General features: G+C 44.1%; 3 protein-coding genes across 7 annotated transcripts; all 3 read right to left on the bottom strand.

Moving 5' to 3' along the window:
• Window positions 1-732: 732 nt before the first annotated feature.
• snrpg (small nuclear ribonucleoprotein polypeptide G) lies at window positions 733-3,264 on the bottom strand. Its single transcript, XM_071473402.1, has 4 exons — window positions 3,110-3,264; window positions 2,895-2,917; window positions 1,873-1,997; window positions 733-952 (listed from the first exon to the last, which is right to left on the bottom strand). The coding sequence occupies exons 1-4, from the start codon at window positions 3,139-3,141 to the stop codon at window positions 902-904; spliced, it is 231 nt and encodes a 76-aa protein (XP_071329503.1). The 5' UTR covers window positions 3,142-3,264; the 3' UTR covers window positions 733-901.
• A 487-nt stretch (window positions 3,265-3,751) lies between these two features.
• LOC139615433 (zinc finger protein 226) lies at window positions 3,752-7,505 on the bottom strand. 2 transcript variants are annotated; one of them, XM_071473394.1, is made up of 2 exons: window positions 7,115-7,505; window positions 3,752-6,941 (listed from the first exon to the last, which is right to left on the bottom strand). In XM_071473394.1, exons 1-2 carry the CDS (start codon window positions 7,118-7,120, stop codon window positions 5,322-5,324), a joined length of 1,626 nt encoding a protein of 541 aa, XP_071329495.1. In that variant the 5' UTR covers window positions 7,121-7,505; the 3' UTR covers window positions 3,752-5,321. The 2 variants fall into 2 exon arrangements, with proteins under 2 accessions (XP_071329495.1, XP_071329496.1); XM_071473395.1 differs by having other exon boundaries at window positions 7,096-7,502.
• A 710-nt stretch (window positions 7,506-8,215) lies between these two features.
• On the bottom strand, window positions 8,216-19,072 carry tbc1d22b (TBC1 domain family, member 22B). Of its 4 annotated transcripts, none has more exons than XM_071473398.1 (14): window positions 18,937-19,072; window positions 15,507-15,563; window positions 15,001-15,190; window positions 14,751-14,916; window positions 13,445-13,612; window positions 13,130-13,200; window positions 12,793-12,921; window positions 12,618-12,683; window positions 11,667-11,781; window positions 11,412-11,518; window positions 11,227-11,302; window positions 10,986-11,113; window positions 10,785-10,880; window positions 8,216-10,514 (listed from the first exon to the last, which is right to left on the bottom strand). In XM_071473398.1, exons 1-14 carry the CDS (start codon window positions 18,990-18,992, stop codon window positions 10,386-10,388), a joined length of 1,554 nt encoding a protein of 517 aa, XP_071329499.1. In that variant the 5' UTR covers window positions 18,993-19,072; the 3' UTR covers window positions 8,216-10,385. The 4 variants fall into 4 exon arrangements, with proteins under 4 accessions (XP_071329499.1, XP_071329498.1, XP_071329497.1 ...); XM_071473397.1 differs by lacking the exon at window positions 18,937-19,072 and adding an exon at window positions 15,791-18,924 and having other exon boundaries at window positions 14,751-14,913; XM_071473396.1 differs by lacking the exon at window positions 18,937-19,072 and adding an exon at window positions 15,791-18,922.
• Between the last annotated feature and the right edge of the window lie 39 nt (window positions 19,073-19,111).

The following is a 19,111-nucleotide window of genomic DNA, read 5'->3' as shown; positions in this document are numbered from 1 at the left end:
ACATACATCAGAATAAAACACGTTACTTTCTTTTGCCGTCCAGTTTGTCAAGATTTAAGAACTTAGTGTGGCAAAGTGTGCAGGTGAGAACAGTGTCTGAGGAGGATGTGGAGGAAAACACCTTCATGAAGCTTTAAAGAAACTGTTGCAGGGGCTTTGATTCAGCCTCATGATCATTTTAGAGGATGTGGTTTGTGCTGATATGTTTGCCCCCCCCCATCACTCGCTGCAGTGTTTTTTTTAAGCAGCTGAACAAACAAATGATTTGATTATTATCTATATAACATTTTTTATATTAACATAACACATCACACAGAACAGGCCACTGTCTGTTCTGGAGCTAGGGCTGAACAATTAATCAAAATATTCATATATTAATAAAATCACAATATGGTCAAGTGCAGTATCCAAATCACATTGGCTGCAATTTTTTGATGATGTAATAAAAGAAACAAAGAACCAATGCAGTGATAGATATTCTGCAGGCTTCAGAGAACATCCTTGTTTGGTACAGATCCCAACAAAAATGACATCATCATTTTGATATTAGATATTAGAAATGCAATAATTACTATTCCCATTGAAATCAAGACATATCGTTCAGATGATCCTGACCTTTAAAGTCTAGCGACATCATTATCGTCACTCGTCTCCTTGTTACAAACATCAACACCTTCAGATACTAGCCTGTGGTACGCTGGTGAGACTGTAGATTAATGCACAAACACAAAATACAAGGAAAAACCGATTTATTCACAAGATTACAAATGAAATACATAGAAAATAACATCCCTGACAACTGAGATCAGACATCTTGACTTTGCCTCCTTCAAACAAACAAAAAACTAAAAAGGAAAACAGAATATAAAAAGGTGTGGATCATCCTCCTCTCCGCCCCCCCTCATACTCGCTCCAAGGCCTCCAACATGATGATGCTGTTTCCTCTGATGACCTGAATGACACCACAGAGTTAATACATAAATACATTTACACAAAGCTCCCAAAATGATTCTGGTTAAAACTGAGATGAAGTCACAACAGAACTGTGCAGAACTGTGTCAGAATTTAAAAACCTCAATAAATGATCATGATAATGAGATAAGATATATAATAATATCCTGGTGTAACAGCAGCAGTTACAGCTAAGATGTAACGGTTAACATGAACAATATCTGCATCCAGGTCTGACAGTGTCTCTCTGCTTCAGGGGAGATTATATGAACTGAGCCATCATCAGCGTTAAATGTCTGAGGTTCATTCCCAGAATCAAACTAGTGAAGCTGTGATTAAAGGATAAGATCACAGCCAAAAAAAATAAATGTGTCCAAAGCCTGAAACATGTTTCTCCTCTGAGCTCCACTGTTTTCCAAACACTATGAAATTACATCAGTGAACTGCACTGCATGACATGAGGTTTTTTTGGCTCTGATCTGAGTCCTTTAATATTGTGTATCTGCCAACACCAATACAGTTCAATCCAATACTTATACTTACTTAAATATGTATTTGACACATTGAAATAACAGCTCCAGACCACTTAATCTGACACATCTTATTTTTCATGAGCCACTTGGTCCAAATACCGAAGGTTCTGGTTCAGAGAGATGAAGTTAATGAGCCTCAACTATTGATAGAATATGAATGAAAGTTAAACTGGAGGAATGTGACTGAAAGTGACACGAGATCTGCGAGAGAAGACGCCTCACTCTGCTGAAGTTGTTGGGACTATAGAAACAGTCCACACGTTACTCACTGAATTAACACTAGTTAGCTACGGCTGGTATGATGGACGTTGGTCATTCTGACCTGTGACAGTAAGAAGCTGCTCCCTGACTGTGTTGGACACTGATAGCACTGATGTTAGATACTGACCACCATGCCGATGCTGTTCTGTTGTCCTCCTGGTCCCATCTCCAGAGAGTCGTCCACCACCAGGTTCATAAATGGGTCGAACCCTCGCAGGATGCCCTGCACGTGTCTGCCTCCATTCAACTTCACTACAGCACACAAACAGAAATCGGTGCCATGTTAGACTCAGTCACTGTTTCAGGTCAAAGGTCCACCCTGTGTTCACAGAACTTACTCCTGTAGTAAAGTTAGTATCTGGGATTGATTTGATTTTGACTGCTGCTGAATTATTTTCATTCATTTTCTATCAACTTTTTCCATCTTTATGATCACGCTGCACTACGTGCCAACGGTTAGTTTCAGGTTTTGTTGATGCACATGACTAACTACACAACTAATACGAATGTAATGTTTCCCCTCATAAATAGAAACCTGTGAGGAATGAACATCATGCTGCATTTAAACAAGTGAATTCAAACACTCTGTTAATGCAAAGTGTGACTGGCCCAACTATGGCTCAGTGATATGCAAGAAAATCTAACTGTGATTATTTTGACAAATATTGAGCAGCAATTTTAATAGGAAAGATCATTTTTGCAGTTTCACTGGGGGGAAAAAAATTTGAGGAAGGTACAGGCTTGTTTGTTTCAGCCCTGGTCCCAACCTACTACATATTATCATACATCCTGTTTCCCTCACTCTGTTGTGCAGGAATAAAAAATCACTCCAAATATGGAGCAAAGTAACTGTCAATTAGGGCAGATTTCACATAGATGTGAAGTCTTTAGGTCTTTGTGGTGAACTCAGGGATGTAGGACCCTAAACGCCTCACTGAGCTGAGCTGAGCTGAGCTCATACAAGGCGGCTTTAAGTACACACACACACACCAATTCTTTACATTATACTGCTGAACAATAACTATTTCTATTAGAGCTGCAACAATTAATCAATTAATCATCAAGTGTTTGATAACCGATTATTCATTTCAGTCATTAATCGAACAAAAACAGCACAGAGCTGGTTTGTGTATCAGAGTTCACACTCACATGAAAGCTTCTTGTCCATGAACCTGAAAAAGAAAAATAACATTAACTTTTGTTGAAGGCGCAAATATGAATCAGAACAGAGTCATTAGCCACCTAGCTAATGCTAATGCTAATGCTGCTAGTGTTAGCTTGTTTCCATTGAAAACAATGCAGCCGGGCTTCATTAGAAAACAAGTAATGTTCATATTAAATGGAACAAGTTTATCTGAACTTACTTCTTCAGCTCGGGGGGGTGTGCTTTACTCATGGTCTCCTTTCTGTCTGTCTTTCTTTCTTTCTGTTCACCGACAGTTTCTCGGGTGATTTTCGTTTCACAAACCCGCGGAAGGAAAACGTGCACCCTACGACCGGAAGCTGCTCGGCGGACTTCCGGTCGTCATGACGTCAGTGCTGCAGAGCGCCGCCGTGAGGTCAGGAGGAGGGAGGGTCGGTTTGTTCTCTTTAGGCATAAAAAAGAGGAATTAAAGGAAAGAAAAAGTATAAGATAAACCTGTATAAAATAATAAATTATAATCTTCATCCCCGATTTCCATAATTAACCGACCAGACATTTTCCAGAAAACTGGAGCTGTGTGAATTTTTTTCTTGTTTTTTTTTTATATTTTAGGAAGGCAGGGGGATGACAAGACTTCTTCTTTAATCCAAAACAAAGTGGATTTGATAAGAGCTGCTAACAGCTTCTGAAACTGTCCCACAGACAGCTTCATTTATCTGGGTTTTTTTAGATATGGGGGGAAATGTCTTTACATAAAAGGTTCATGATGCATTACCAATATTTGTGCTACACTAATCAGTCAGGAAGTTACTGACGCCCAAGTTTCGCAGTATGAAAAAGCAGAAAGAACACAAACAAAACGTCCCTTGAGAACTGTGAAGTTTTAATAATGTTATCTATAAAGAAACTAATTTACAAAAGACTTTGAAAAAGTGGAAGATTCAAAACCTATGAACTCATTTTCTACATTTTCACAGTTGCACCTTTAAAACGATAGCTGAAAAACACTTAGGAAAAAAAACAAAAACTCACATTGATCCTCGTTCATTAACCAAAGCACACTAATCACACATCACAGACATACCAAAGGGCTGCCGTCAGTCCATCTATTTGCATAGCGAGGTAATATCACCCGAGTTCAAGCCAGCTACAAAGACAGGCCATGATGAAAGGCATTGTATTGAGTATAATCATCCATAACAGCCATGTTGTTCAACCACCACATGATGGAATCTCAAAACAGCAAATAAAAGGCTCGATCCATGTTTACATTTCTTCTTCTGTGATATCGGTCCAGCCTCGATGAAGCACTTTGCAGTCTTGACCAAAGCTCTAAACTTCCATCCAGAACTGTGAGCAGTGCCACAAATACAGTGCAAATGCAGATATCCAGGTCCAACAGACACACCAGAGTCCCCACCAATCTGTGACTAACTGTGGCCTAAACTGTAAGACAAATAAGTAAAATACAGCAGAAGACATGTGAGCCGAAGCACTCCAATTGTCTGATGTAAAAATAAACTGCGATAAACAGGAAGTGTGGCAGTGCTTTGGCTGGAACGGTTGCAGATGGCCTCGTGTCACAGAAAGCACCTTAAGGCCCAGATGTGAGTCTGTGGGCTGAGATCATCTCAGCTTTAGGATGTTTTTGGGAAACGAGGTCCTGATCTGTGTGAAATCTGGGTTCATCGGTGACAGTAAAATATGACGAGATATGTCAGACTCTATTAAAGAAGCATACTTGTGTTTTTGCATGTTTTGTGAACTTTTCAGGTTTCTGTGTTTTCCACTAAAGAATGAGAAGAGAAACTTGCAGAACCCTAACCTTAGATGGAGGTCACACAGTGGCTTTACGATAAGTAAAGCTGTTATTTTTACGTTATAATAAAGCTGAAATTGGTCAGTAGTTTGAAAACTGATCATTATTGGTGCACAGTCGTGCTTGTGGGAAGCTCCAGTTGATCCTTTTTGCAGTGTCAACATTAGCTTCTTGTCCTGCTTGATTTCACTACAGCATAACTGTGAATGGAAATCAAACTGAGATGGTGGACTGTCCCATGAGCAGCACGTAAACACACCAGAATGATCAGTTTTCAAACACATTCACATGCAGTGATAACATTAAACATGAACTCACTAAATCACTGAAGGATCTCACACAGTGGGCAGCAAAGTACATGTGATTTATAGTAAAACATGCAAAAACTCAGGTATGGTCCTTTAACACGACGTCTCCCTCAGCCCTTGATGTTGGTCTGGATAAATTAAACCATGAAACCAATTCAACCAACAGCGTAAACACAGAAACAAGCTGCTGTGATGCTCAGTGAATGAACTGGTTAACCAGTGAGAATTTCAGATACTTCATCGCTGTTCACTCTCTAACTCTTAAAGGCAAAAAAGGCGATCGCTGCCAACATTCAGAGTGAATCTCAGGCTTTGCTGGCCTGCTGCGTGTAGCCCTCTGTGATGCTGTCCTGCTCCACCCTGACTCGCAGGTGCTCCTGACAGTGTTCTAGGAAAGAGTCCAGTGCTGAGAAGCCCTGCTGACAGGGCACACAGTGGTACAGCCTGTGCCTCTTTGAGCCGGGCCATTTGCAGGTGTCCATCTCGTGTGTGCACACACTGCACTGCCTCCTCTTAACGGAGGACTGGTGCAGCTCCATGTGCTCCCTCAGCTGCGACTGCAGAGAGAAAACCTCTGCACAGGAGGGGCATGGGAACTCTCTCTCCTCCTCCTCCTCCTCCTCCTCCTCCTCCTCCTGTACTTCAGGCACTTCCTTGCATCTCCCTGGATCACTAACCCTGGTCTCTAGTCTGGGCACTTTCCTGGGCCTCCCTGGACCAGCCCTACCAGTTTTATTATCTGCTGGGCTGGTTTTTGATTTATTTGGTCTATTTTCTGATAACCTGGAGTCTCTAACGCTGCTTCCTGCAGACTGTTTGTTTCTGATTGCAGTGAAGCTTGAGGCTGTGTGCTGTCTGTAATGAGCCCTAAGCGACAAATGATGGAAGAAGACTTTACCGCAGACCTGACATGGATACGCGTCTCTTCCCCTGCGCTTGCTGATGACAGGCCTTGGTTCTCTCCTCATGTTCTTCTCTCTGCTGTGCTTCTCTTTTCTGTGCACATACAGATTAGAGGTGCTCCTGAAAACCATGTCGCAAGAGCGACAGCTCAGAAGCTTCTTTTTGGACTTTGGCCTTACATTTGGATCTCCATTCACACTGCTATTCTCTCCTCTTCTTGTTTCTCCACCAGTACATTCTCCTTTGGTCTTTTGTCCCTGCGAAGCCATCAGCCGCTCCTCAGCGTGGTTGGTGTGTTCATGGCGTTTCAGTCCAGCCTCTGTGCGGAAGGCCCTCGGACAGAATTGGCAGACACTGACAGCTCTGCTGCTGGGCCCTGGGGTGTCTGAAGAATCGGAGCGGGTCGAGTCTCCCTCAGAAACCGGAGGAGAATCATCTGGAAGGCTGCTGGCATCAGCTATATCTGATGGCGATGGTGGTTCGCTACACCCAGCCTGCTGATGGTGCAGCAGAGCCTGCTTCTGGCTGAAGCCTCTCCCACACGGGGCACAAGCGTAAGGGCTGCTGTCGAGGAGGTGAGGCTGGCGGTGAAGGGACTTGTCCTGCGGCCTGCTGGGATCTGAGGAGTGAGCCGTACACGCAGGGCAGGGAGAGCCGAGCCGTGACTCTCCACGACAGAGTTCACACGAGGAGGAATCACGACCGCACTGATGTAGCTGTAAGGAGGACTTCAGGGAGAACTCCTGCCCACAGGAGGGACACCGGTGAGGTTTGGGTAACGTGTGTTTTAGTTCCTGGTGATGCAGCAGGTCTGCAGCATAAGGGAAGCCCTTACCACACTCTGCACAGACATTTGTGGGCAGGTGTGAAGGTCTCTGCCTCTGGCTGCGTGTGTGCTGCTTGGTGTCCGCCCGGGCGATGAAGCTGGCGAGCCTGGACAGGGTGTCAGCTGCCGTCCTGGAGCGGCTGAAGGACTCCGGGGCCCTGGTGGTGCTCCAGCTGACTCCATCCATCCTCCTCTCCTGCAGCAGTGGAGACAGAAGTTTGAGTCATAAGTTTGGAAATGACACAAATACAAGAACCAGAAGAAAAGGTTCAGACACTCAGCAGCTTCTTGTATTAAAAGTGAAGGATGCTATGACAGAGAAGTGCAGTCAGCTGCTGGTGGAGTTTGACCTGGAGACCAGAGACGCGCCTTCATTAGCTTGTTGCTCTGTCCTGCAGCCGTGGTCCGGTCAGGAGGCAGGAGCAGTCACATTGGTCACAGACCAGCTGAACATGCAGAGCTGCGTTCACTGAGACGTCGATGCTACATGAGCTGGCTGCGTGATGCTAACGCTAGCTCGTAGCTCGCCGCTAACAGGTTAGAAGCCTCACTTCCTGCCGCAGCCGCTCTCCCCCGGCGCCCGGACACACGCGGCGCGGCTAGCGGGCCCCCGGCAGGCCGCGGCCCGGCCCGGGCAGCGTCGACTGGGAGCTGGGCTTCACCACCACCCGGGCTGACATGGCTGCAAAAGTGAAACCGAAGTTTGTGAGGGGTCTTTGGGTGGGGGGGGTAACTTCACTGAGCCGTCAGGATCACTTCCGTCACGTCACTACCCCCCCCCCCCCTTAAAACGACACTAATCCAGTGGTTCTCGAACCAGGACCCCCCCAAACTGACACAAGTTAGACCACAGACCCCCCAGTACACCCGGGATCAGTCACATGTTCTGTCATCGTGTTATCCAAAGATTAAATTATAGTGATTTATTCCCTGAGCTGGGGACAGTGCCCCCTCCAGGACCCCTGGAGGTCCCCGGCCCCCACTTTGAGAATCACTGCTCTCGTCCGTCTGTTCTGGAGGTGTCTACATACCTGGAAACTGTGGCAGGTTTATAGATTATTAGAAGTTTTAGAGGTATTTATAATCAGTCTTATTCAATATTATATCATAAATGTACATTTGTTGAAATTGTTTTCAACAAAGAAATGGAGCTGCAGGATATATTAAGATTAAAAATGTGAAATAATGCTCCATTTTAATGTTCTCACTGAAGTCACTTTATTGATTTATGTTTATCCCTGGCACATTTTATTTTATTTATTACACTATTATTTGTATTTTAATATTATTATTATTATTATTATTATTATTATTGTTGTTGTTTTATTATGATCATTTATCTCTTCATCAAGACATGTAATTTTTACCTCTCTTGAGCTCCTGTTGAGTTTGTCTTGTTGATTATTTGGATTTTCTGAAATAAAGGAGAAGAAACAGTCTGAACACACAACACAACACAACACACATTCATTTTGGCACTTGTATAACAATCGTTTAATATAAACAAAAAGTTAATATACAGCAGGTACTGTAATAATTTAATATTTCCTCTGACTAGTGAAGCACAGATTGAATTAGCCTGATAAAGACTTGGCATGTTATAGTTTAAAGAACAGCAGGAACACATCTGGATTGAATCAACACGTTTTCATTTTGTCAGCCTTTAGTAATCAACATCATGTCTGAGGCCATGTGACCTTTACATGGACACAGCATGGAGTGAACAACACATCATGGTAGAGACACAATCAGCTGTGCACCTGAATGAAGAAACAGGTCTACTGTAACTGTAACACTCACAACGTGACGTGTTCCAGGTGGGTAAAACAGGTGGCTCAATAATACAAATGAATGAGTTATAAACAGGTAAATCAAAGACTTTTCCAAAAATGAAAAAGGTCTATTTCAGTACCACAGTGTCTTCAGTAGCTCTTCACTGATTTTAATGCCATCAAGTAACTCAGACTTGAATCTACGGTTGAACCACAACATTTCAGAGGGACCAAATGACCCCTGAATTACAGCACATGAGTTAAGACTTCTCATGACTCATCAGTCATTTTAAATCCTGATTTTCACATGAAGCAAAAAGCTAAATACAAGGTTAATGGTAGAGATGGCCGAACGTACCAAAGGCTAACGTTTGTGATTTTCACAACATACATTGTGTCATAATTATCACCGGTAATGAAGGTAGATGAGTAACAGTAGCACACATACACAAAAGTTAGAAATAAACACAGGAGAGCACCTGAACCTGAACCTGACACAAATATAAAACACAAGCATTAAAGACAAAGCACTGATCCATGTTACATTTAAAAGTATGGAGTACATTACCACTGCTCATAACAAAGGCATCATCATGAAGTCTGAGCTGCTCTGAGTCCACAGGATGATGGTGTGACTACGTCTTTCAGTAGCAACAACATCGACAGGGCTCTTCCTCCATTTAAGAAAAAAATCTCAATTATGATAAACTGAGGAAATTTCACCTTTTCACTACTAGTTTTTACACTGGTTACAGGTTTTAATTTGATACTTAAGATCCTTTATGAGACAATTACTCTCTTTGTTATGCATAAAAATCAAGTTTTGGTAAAATTAACACAGTTGTTACTGATCTCATCTTGTGCCACAATCTCTAATGAAAACTGTCTAAAATATAATAAAATTTAGTTTCATCTAAGTCCCGACATGAATTTTAGACCTGTTTCAGCTGACACATGAACGGGGACATTAACCAGATCTACCCTGATCTATTCAGAGGCTGTGAACTTTTAATTTTACCTCCGTTGACATAAATGAGCTGAAGAGCCTCAGAGTGAGTTAAAACAAAAAATCCTCTTGACAGCAAACTTATCAGGACCAGGCAGGCAAACTGATTCCAGATCAGTTTCCCCTATCTCCAACCAAAACAGTTCCTCCTATTTGCTACTCTTAAGTCTTATACCTAAACACTAACCAAAATATCAGAACTGGTCTCTAATGAAACCAACTGACTGAGATGATTGTACAGTGCAGATTTGGTAACTCTGAACCAAAATATATCTCTACTCACAAATTAGCTGCTGAAAAAGTGGGGGAAACACCAAGTCCAGTGTCAGACTGAATCAGTTTGAAAAGAGAAAATGTTGTAGTCATTTACACAGAATATTTTCCCCTGTTAAACATCTACTCAAACAAATCTGCAAAAAAATAGAATCTGTAGATACCATCTTCCACTAAGGGGATGATTTCACAAACATTCATCATCCCTTTGTGTCACAGCATGTGCGTCTGAGTGTACACTTCACTTGAGACAATCGATGTTGCATGACCAAAAACAGTACATGTGAACCAAAATGGCATAGCTGTGGTTATTCATACTGTAACAGTCCACTGATGCTGCGCAGCTGCAGACAGCCTCATGTTCACTGAGCTCTGCGGCTGCACCATAAAACCAAGTCCAGTGTGTGATACTCAGCAGGCTTCATTTTCACAGGATAAGTTCAGTGGCTCTGAGATGAGACCCTGCAGGTCTCCTGGAGCTGCAGGTGAACACATCCGTCTCTTCAGGTCACCTCAGGTCAGATAACGCTCTCTGTCCACAGTCTGGCTCCACAGTGTGCTGTGACGTGCAGGCCCCGGGTCCCCAGGTCTATCTCTTGTAGTGGCTCGGTGCATCTGCAAACATGTACTTCAGTCTGTAAGCTTCAGCCAGGAGGAGACCCACTTCCTCATTCCCCCAGTGGATTGTGGGAACGTTCTGCAGTAGCATGAGAAGGCCCTGAAGAGCAACAGAGGATTACTTCAAGTCATCAACACTGTTATTGGAAGACACCTGACACTGTGAGATTAATGCCTCTCAGAAGCCTGGAAGTGTTTTAACTTCGTGTTGTGTTGTGCTGTGCTGTGCTGTGTTGTGTTTATATTTAAACGCTATAAATTCTGTGGCGTTTAAACTGGTATAAAAGTTAATTATCATATAGCTCCAGCCTGCCTTTGCCTCTCTTCCTGTCTTTATAATAAATCTGTGTGAGGACAAACACACTGGTACCTGAAAGTCAACCATGGAGAGAATTTCTTTGCGCCACTCGATGAGGAAGGCAGCACAGACGTAGAGGTGGAAGTGGGAGAAACCTTCAGCTTCAGCCTGTGGAAAACAGAACAACACAGACGATCAACAGGGAGGAGAGAGTGACACCTGAACACACCTGAACGAGTGTTTCTGCAGCAGATGAGTGTCCCGACGCTCTACCTGGTAGGTGTCCCACAGACGGATCGTGCACCGAAGAGGCAGCTCCCTCATCAGCAGATTGTTCATCCACCGGAAAGCAAACTGCAGGTACTCCACCTCATACTTCTTGAAATGATTGTGAATGTCCTCTGGAGACACACACACACACACACACACACACACACACACACACACACACACAGTCCTCTATCACTTTCTGCACACATGAACTCAGAGCAGTCCCAGTGAAACCGTCCCTCACCATCTATCCTGCTGACCAGCTCCTCCAGCGCCTTCACTTTGTTCTGGATTCCAGGCTGAGCGAAGGTGTAGTTGTCCTGAAATGAAACCAGCCTCAGTGAACTGACCTGTTTTTATAGTTTTACGTTCACTGAGATGTTTGTGTTCATGTTGTGTCATGTTCAGCATGTTTGTGTTGGAGCAGACCTGTATTCCATCCAGCAGCTTGCTCATGCACCAGAAGCTGTCGGCCTCGATGTTTCTCTGCGTGTCCAGAGGCAGCGCCGCCACCTCAAAGTTCTCCACATCCTCCGCTGGAACAACAAACAACACTGAATGACACAGAAACCACCTGACTCCGCAGAGCAGGAGACCTGGAGAACGGTAACAACACTGTGAAGTGTAGCGCCATAAAACAGGCCGACATGAGTCTATGCAGAAACTTTCCCTCCAGCAACTTACTGACAAACTCAGACAGGAAGACGACAAAGAAGGGCGTGACCAGATCGTTGATTCCCTGGACGTAGCCGCTGGCTGGGTGACGGATGGCCCAGATAAAGAGGATACGCTCAAACACCTGAAGAGAAAGACGACAACACAATTAACACACGTGTGTAACAGATTTAAACCCATGGGATCGTTTTCATGATGATTTGTAACCTTGACTTCCTGTTTGTTGTTTTAAATGACAGCTGCTCTTTGGTTTTTACACTTTCAATGTCAAGACCAGTCCAACAACATGATGAGCATCTGTTGATTTTCTCTAACATCCTTCACGTCTTTATTGGAATTATTTTGTTACTAATTTAATTTTATTGTTAAATTCTTCTATTTATATTCAAGAGTCTTGTTCTCACCTTGGTTTATACATTTTCTCCTTCTTGTGAAAACTGACTCAAAAGTTAAACTGATTCAACACAAAGTTGGAGGATCCACAGCAGACAGGTTAGAACTGTCTCAGCTGTTTCCCTCCACATTTTAAATCCACATCCACACTCATGAAGGAATTTAACCAAAATGTTTTTGCACAACATTATGATGTCACAGTGAAGTCGACCTTTATCCCTCAGACATTAGTGTTAAACTGTGTCATAATTAGTTTATGAATTCCTGAGTTATGGTGTTTTATGAGCTCCTTTATGAGGTTGACCTTTGGCCTTTGACCACCAAAATCTAATCAGCTCATCAGTGACCTTGGGCCCACAGATAGTTTGGCAGCTTCATGACCAGGACTCTGCTTCACTTTGCCTTTGACAGATGAACCAAAACCAATACAAAAATACAGAGTCTGACTCCCGCCTCGAAGACGATGCCATGAGAAAACACCTTCACCTGTGGTAAATCTCTCAGCCACAAAGGACACACAGCATCATGACGCACACACAGTGTTTCACTGCAGTCTTCAGACCTCACCTCTTGTACCACAGGCTGCTGGAACAAGGGGATCAGAGGGTTGGTTCTTGGGATGTCAATGTGGATCTAACAGGAAGAACGATCACTGAGATGTTACTCAAAGCACAACAGTTTCCTTTAAAATCACAATGTGGTGTTTGACAGGTGAACAGCAGCAGCTGAACTCTGGTATCACCTGTCTGTACGTGTCTTTATAGTGCTCGTCTGTTCTGGAGTGGTAATACTGTTCTATGAAACCAAAGTATTCCTCCCGCTTCCTCTTCAGCACCAGCTCTCTGCGCTCCTTGTTGGCCGGCAGGTAGCCCTGTCAGAGAGCAGAGGCCGGAGAGGAAACACAGCAGAGTCAGAGGGAACTGTTGTTCTGATTAGGTGAACAGTTTGAGAGGAACAGGACAGGCTGGTCATTAAAGATAAGAGAAAAGCCAGATAAGGCTCCTGCTGGGATGAGGCTCTAAACTTTATGTTGTTATAACCAGCCGAGACACAGAGAGGGAGGAGGTCAGGAGACTCACAGAGAGGAGCCTCCACGTGATTGGCCGGACCTCTCGTGGTATTCCCGACCAGCTGTGCTTCCGGAGCTCCTCTGTAACATGTGAACACACATCATCAACACACACCACAGCAGAGGTCAACACACTGACACACACTGAATGTTCAGCTGTCTTTAAACCACTGTCAGAGCAGACCTGAGCATGACCTCTGACACTGACGACCCCCGACACGGGTCTGACCCACATCAGTGTCAGTCTGAATGAGTGTTAGTACAACCTGCTCCGTGTCTACACTGTGTGATCTGTGTGGCTGTGGTGTCTGTTCTCCTGCTGTACCCAGATCAGTGTTGGGACTAGCAAGCAGCTGCTTGAACTTGTCCAGCCGGCTCTTCTCCCGCACCGTCATGGGTGGTGCCCCCGACGCGTTCTGGTCTGAGATGCGAGCCACCAGGGGGATGATGGGACGAACCGGGAGCGACTGCTGCTTCTGCAGCGTGGAGTGAACTGTGGACGCAGGACAAACAAACAAATCTATTAACGCAGGAATAAAAACTTTGTCCTGCAAAGTGTTTTAATAAAACAAGAAGGAACCATATTAATATGAAAACAACAGTAAAACCATCATAATGTTCAAGTAAACACCTCCCTGCAGAGTTCAGTCAAAAAGCTGCCGATGTCGTACAATGTTTTTTAATTAATTTCCTCAATCTAGATATTTCATTTCCCTTTTTGTTGCCACAGTTACTTCTGTGTTTAGATCTCACTCACACACACACACACACACACACACACACACACACACACACACACACACACACACACACACACTTAAATAGATTCAATGTTTGATTATTCTGATTTTATCACCAACGAGCATTAATAAGTGGCACGTTACAGCCAAAACATATATACATGTTTAAAGTGGAAATCATCAGATTCTCTGTGTTTTTAAATGGTCACACAAAAAACTTTTTCAATTCAAAAAGAGCAGCTCTGCTTATTAACTTTAACAGAGACAAGTGTTTTGGATTTTTTCCTCAACCAATCAACAACTGAGCTGCCACTGAAGTAAGTGTAATAATCTATTTATCAATTTATCTTTTGTCCATTCAATCAATTTTTAAATGTTTTAGTTCTTTTAATTTAAAAAAAAAATCCTTTTTTAAGTGTATGAACAATATTTTTGTCCATTTTTTAAATTTATGTTGTTCTTCCTCAACAAACAAAGAAAAACTCCACAAAACAATAAAAGAGCACATGAAACATCATCGACACATATTTAAAGAAGAGACCCTCTGACAGTCTGGCTGCAGGACCCAGGTCCTGACTGCACAGACTCAGACCAGGTGAACACCCCAGCTGTTCACAGCAGGTCTGCTGGACTGATGCAGAGCCTGACACTCAGGACACGTGGTATTATTCATGTGTGATTCAGACTGTTAGAACACAGCACTACTGTGTTCACGGTTATAAACTCACTGGTAGTTTGACCAGAGTCTGAACCTGAACCTCCGTGTACATGTGGATAAGAGCCTGATATAATCCCAGCAGTCCTGACAGCAGTGTCTGTCATTAACCTCACTATGAATCACCTGATAAGCTGCTCAGCAGGTCTTCATGCTGCAGCTCATTAGCCACGTACCTGAGGACGAGTTGAGGTGGGCCTCACTGTTAGACTTGACAACCTTGCCGTTGACTAGCTCACAGTCTGCGTCTTCCTCCTGAACATCCTGGAGGTTCTGAGCGTCTGAGCTGGGAGATGCTCGTCTGTGTGAGCTCCTGCTGTCTGTGTCCCCTGCCTCCTGCTGCTGCGACGACAAAGGACACCTGTCACAATTTCTCCTTCCATTTCAGACCAACTCAAGCCTGTAGTTGCTCAGTGATAAAAATACCTGGTTCTGTGTGGACGCTGACTGCAGGCCCGATGGCAGGGATGAAGCTGGAGCAGGGGTCCCGAGGAAATCTTCGTCTTCCTCATCGTCGATGTCCCAAGCATCGTTGGTGCTGCGGGCGAACTCGTGGAAACTGGAGGCCTTTTTAGACTTGAGATTGTTGAACTTGGGCTTTGTGTCTTTGGGATACCTGCAGGGGGACAGATCCAGAGGTCAGGACAGTTCAACAGTCTCACTCATGGCAGCACAAGCAGCTACTTTAAAAGAAAAACAAAAAAAAACAAACTGCAAATCCAACAAAAAATGGCCAGAAAACACTGCAATCCTCTCAAACAGGCTGAACTATGTAAATGTCAACACAGCTGCAGTGCGAGTGCATGCAATCCACACATGTCCAAGCCTCGAGGCAATCAGCTGCAAAACAAGGCTGAAAACAAATAAAACTAATGAAATACACCCATGAGGATGACATGACGCCATGCAGTCCAGTTACGTTGAGCACTCACGTGCGTCTCAGTCGTGGGTCGAGCGGTGGATGCTGCGCTCCATAAACTGGTTGTACGCTGCAGAAGATGAAATGTTGTCACCTCTGAACAGAAAAACATACAGCTTCCAGGTCTTTGACCTCGCGACTGCTAACAGTTAAAGATGAACTTTTCAGAAGATCAACTCATTAATTATTGTTCAGAGAAAAGTTAGCAGACATCAGAAGATATATTTGTGGTTTTTGACGCACTTCCTTATACGATCCCTCAGCACTTATTAAACAGATGTGTTGCCTAATACTTACATGACGGTTTCCCACTGCACTGTAGCTTTACTACTGTCCTTCACTTGTGAGTCATTCTGGATAAAAGCGTCTGACAGATGAGCGAATGTAAATGTTTTAAGAACAAAAACCATCTCAGTGTAGTTTTACATCTCCCCTCTCAGGCTGCTCTCAGTCAGCCAATCAGAAGAGAGGATCTGAGCCTCAAAGGTTGGATGGTGGGTCCAGGTGGGCGGGGCTTGAGACATGGCTGAGGGCAGTGACTGCTTAGTTGTGACATCACAAAGTTCCAGAAGTCCTGACGGCTGGTTTTAAGGCTCAGTTTCTGAATACAGGCTGTGTGCATTTCTCTGTGGACTGAGGCTTTGATACTTTCACAGTATTAATATAGAACCTGGACCTGCTTTATAATCACAAACACATGGAGATCTGCCTTTAGACTGGATGGAGCTTTAAAGCAGTAACACAGAAGAGAAATCCCCACGAGGGTGAATGTTTGACTGCCACACACATTGTGTCCAGTGTTACCACAAGGAAAGGAGGTGGTGGTCCATACAAAGGAAAAGCAGAGGTTGTCTGCAAACTGCAATAAGCAATATGGACTTAATGTGAGATTTGTATGTGTCTAAATGATTTTCAAAGCTTAAATCACAGCAGGGAGAATTCTGCGACCACAGTAAACACATCATCACATTCTGCCTTCGATGAACAAGATGACAGCTCAGTTCTTCCCTCCAGTGAAAGAGCCCTGACCCGGTCTTATTTAGACTGTGCTGTTTTTAGTGCGTATTGAACAGAACTAGGGGACAGCTTGCACAGCCCCCATGATCGTCACCACCCTGTGCTGGGCATTATGTTCAGCGGATGTGAGAATCTTAATGCTCAGCTTCTGTCCAACTCTCTGGCGACAACAAAACACAGTGAAGAGTCGCAGGATGGGATCCGGGCCAGACTCACAATTACCAGCAAACACTCCTTTCCTTATCTCCTTTCCTTGCAGCCTTCTCTACCACATTCGGACTTGTAGACTTACTGGATTCAGTTGATTCAAGCTCAGCAGTGAAACTTCAGTTGGAGTTGCGGTCAGGCAGCGTGGGAAGTGAGCTGAGTCTGTATATCTTTTGGTCAGACTGCTGCCTGAGGTCTTCTGCTGAAAAAACTTTTCCTTTTGATAATGATTCTGTTTACAGATTGGGGGGGGGGGGGGGGGGGGGGGTAAAGGAATTTTCTAATGACTGCTCCCTAAATCCAACATCACTGTTTATCCAACATGTTGTCTGTCAGTGTATCAGAAATTTCACTCTCTTCATTCAAACTAATGAATAAATATCACTACCAGTAGATGGATTCTGTCAAACTGTGGCTTCTCAGGCCTGAGGCTGGAAGATGTCGACCTAATTCATGTCATTTGCATGAGTAAACTGACAGTGAGCCTGGTGGCTGAGAACTGGGCCTGCTGACTATCTGGCAGTGCCACAGTCTCTTGTTTACCAGCCTCAGACTTGTTTTATCAGGAGCGGCTCAAGGACAGGCAGCGAGCTGCTCGCTTTCTTGTTCAAACACATGTTTGTGTTTGGGTTTCCAGCCTTCCCACCCACCACCGTTTGAGAGAGATCAGTGTGTGTGACAAAGGCAACAACGCCCTCTCCTTAGAGATCCTCTCCTCTCAGATTTCCCAAACACACTGCCCTCCCACCCACTCCTCCCACTCTGCCAGGCAGATGCACAGAGCCCGGGCAGGACAGCCACCCAGAGTCTTCATGGTCATGAAGACATGCAGGCCGATAAAGGTGTAAACACAAACACATATACAGGAATAGATCATGTGTTTTGATGAGTTAAGTGTGAAGGCTGAGCAGAATAAAAGAAAAGAGAATATGAGAATACCTGCAGATACTTAGAGACATTTATAATATAATTATCATGAGGCCTATTGAGCAACCTCTACAGGCTGGGACTGGTCTGTTTATGCCTCTCATATATGATGATTACCTTCAGGCCACAGTGGTAACCTTACACTGCTCTGACAAAATAACTGCCACACATGTTTGGAAAATAGTTTAACACTTCTGTCATCGTCAAAGACCCTTCTAACAATGTTGAGGAAAACAGTCATTAGCTGCACAAAAGAAGAGATTTCTAAATTTGTTTACAAAATCGTGACTCTCTGGCATAATCCAAACAAAAATGGCCGCCAATAATGAAAGATGAATGTGAACCAAAATAAAAATATGTGTATTTTATGAGTCATATTCATCTGTATTGGTATTAGCTTGTATTATCTTATATTTTCATACAAAATAAAGCATTAAAATGTGTCTAATGGTTTAATAAAACATCAAGGACACACACCATCTCTGGCCTCCTGGATAGGGAAACATAGAAAATGGTTAAAAATCTTCTTGTGCAGCAGAAGATGGATATTTTTTCATCCAGATGTTTAGAAGAGCCTTTGAAGATGCCTTCAGAACAGAACAGCTGTGAGTCCAGTTAAATGACTTACTTTATTTTTCAGAGACACGAACTCTTACTGCCACTGAATGGTTACACACAAGAGCCACTAACTGGGGCTCGATCCAGCTCAGGAGGAATGTTCTGTGTGCTTCCTCCCACCTCAATAACTTCATACAGCTTTTCCATAACAAATCAGATAATCTCCACTTTGTAATCAGCGTTTCTCCTGTAAACCACAGGTGAGTAAGGATCTGACCGAAGATGAGGATCATCTTAGTCATCAATAAAACTGCCACAAAAAGAGGATGTTTCATGTCACTTCCCTTATGACTCAACTAACAAACTAACTATGAGATTACAGCAGGAGAGGTGCGAGGCTCCTGCAGGGGCCCGGCTCCGTCTCTGCAGGGGCCCACATGTGGCGGGCGGTGCAGGGACTGACAGCTGACACCTCCACCCGGAGAGGACAGAGATGGAGGCTGTCACTCAGCCTCAGGTCCGCGGGGCCCGGGAGCGTCGACGCGGTATTCACACACACAGAGCCCCGCGTTCAGCCAATGCTCCTACACACTGCACCACCAGCTGATTCAGGCTAAAACCAGCTGTAACCCGGTATATTGTATTCAGCATTTTGAGATGATCCCTCTGAAACTTACTAAAGGGATGTAACTTGGTCCTGTTTCCGTAAGAAAGAGCGAGGTACGAAAACCCACCTTCCGGGAACCTTTGCGTTTCTCCTCCAAAAATTGATCCTGTTGTCGGTGGCCATACTCGGATAACACAGCCCGCTCCACACCGGCACCGACACCGGGTCCTCGCATGAACAACCCGCGGGGAACCCTCCGTGTTTCAGCGGCGACGACTCGGGCCCGCTCGGCTCCCTCGGCT

This window comes from Trachinotus anak, unplaced genomic scaffold (assembly GCF_046630095.1).
Source record: "Trachinotus anak isolate AG129_WGS33_773 ecotype Australia unplaced genomic scaffold, CSIRO_AGI_Tana_v1 ptg000051l, whole genome shotgun sequence".
NCBI lineage: Eukaryota > Metazoa > Chordata > Actinopteri > Carangiformes > Carangidae > Trachinotus > Trachinotus anak.
Note: the sequence above shows the minus strand (reverse complement) of the source record. Positions and strands in the feature narration are given on the sequence as shown.

Coding starts and splice junctions, on each gene's coding strand:
- snrpg (XM_071473402.1), bottom strand. CDS start 3,141: ATGAGTAAAGCACACCCCCCCGAGCTGAAGAA. Junction 2,918..3,109: donor CACCCCCCCGAGCTGAAGAA/GTAAGTTCAGAT, acceptor TTTCTTTTTCAG/GTTCATGGACAAGAAGCTTT. Junction 1,998..2,894: donor CATGGACAAGAAGCTTTCAT/GTGAGTGTGAAC, acceptor TGTGTGCTGTAG/TGAAGTTGAATGGAGGCAGA.
- tbc1d22b (XM_071473396.1), bottom strand. CDS start 15,903: ATGGTTTTTGTTCTTAAAACATTTACATTCGCTCATCTGTCAGACGCT. Junction 14,917..15,000: donor CAGCGTCCACACAGAACCAG/GTATTTTTATCA, acceptor TTGTCGTCGCAG/CAGCAGGAGGCAGGGGACAC. Junction 11,303..11,411: donor AGCTGCTGGATGGAATACAG/GTCTGCTCCAAC, acceptor GTTTCATTTCAG/GACAACTACACCTTCGCTCA.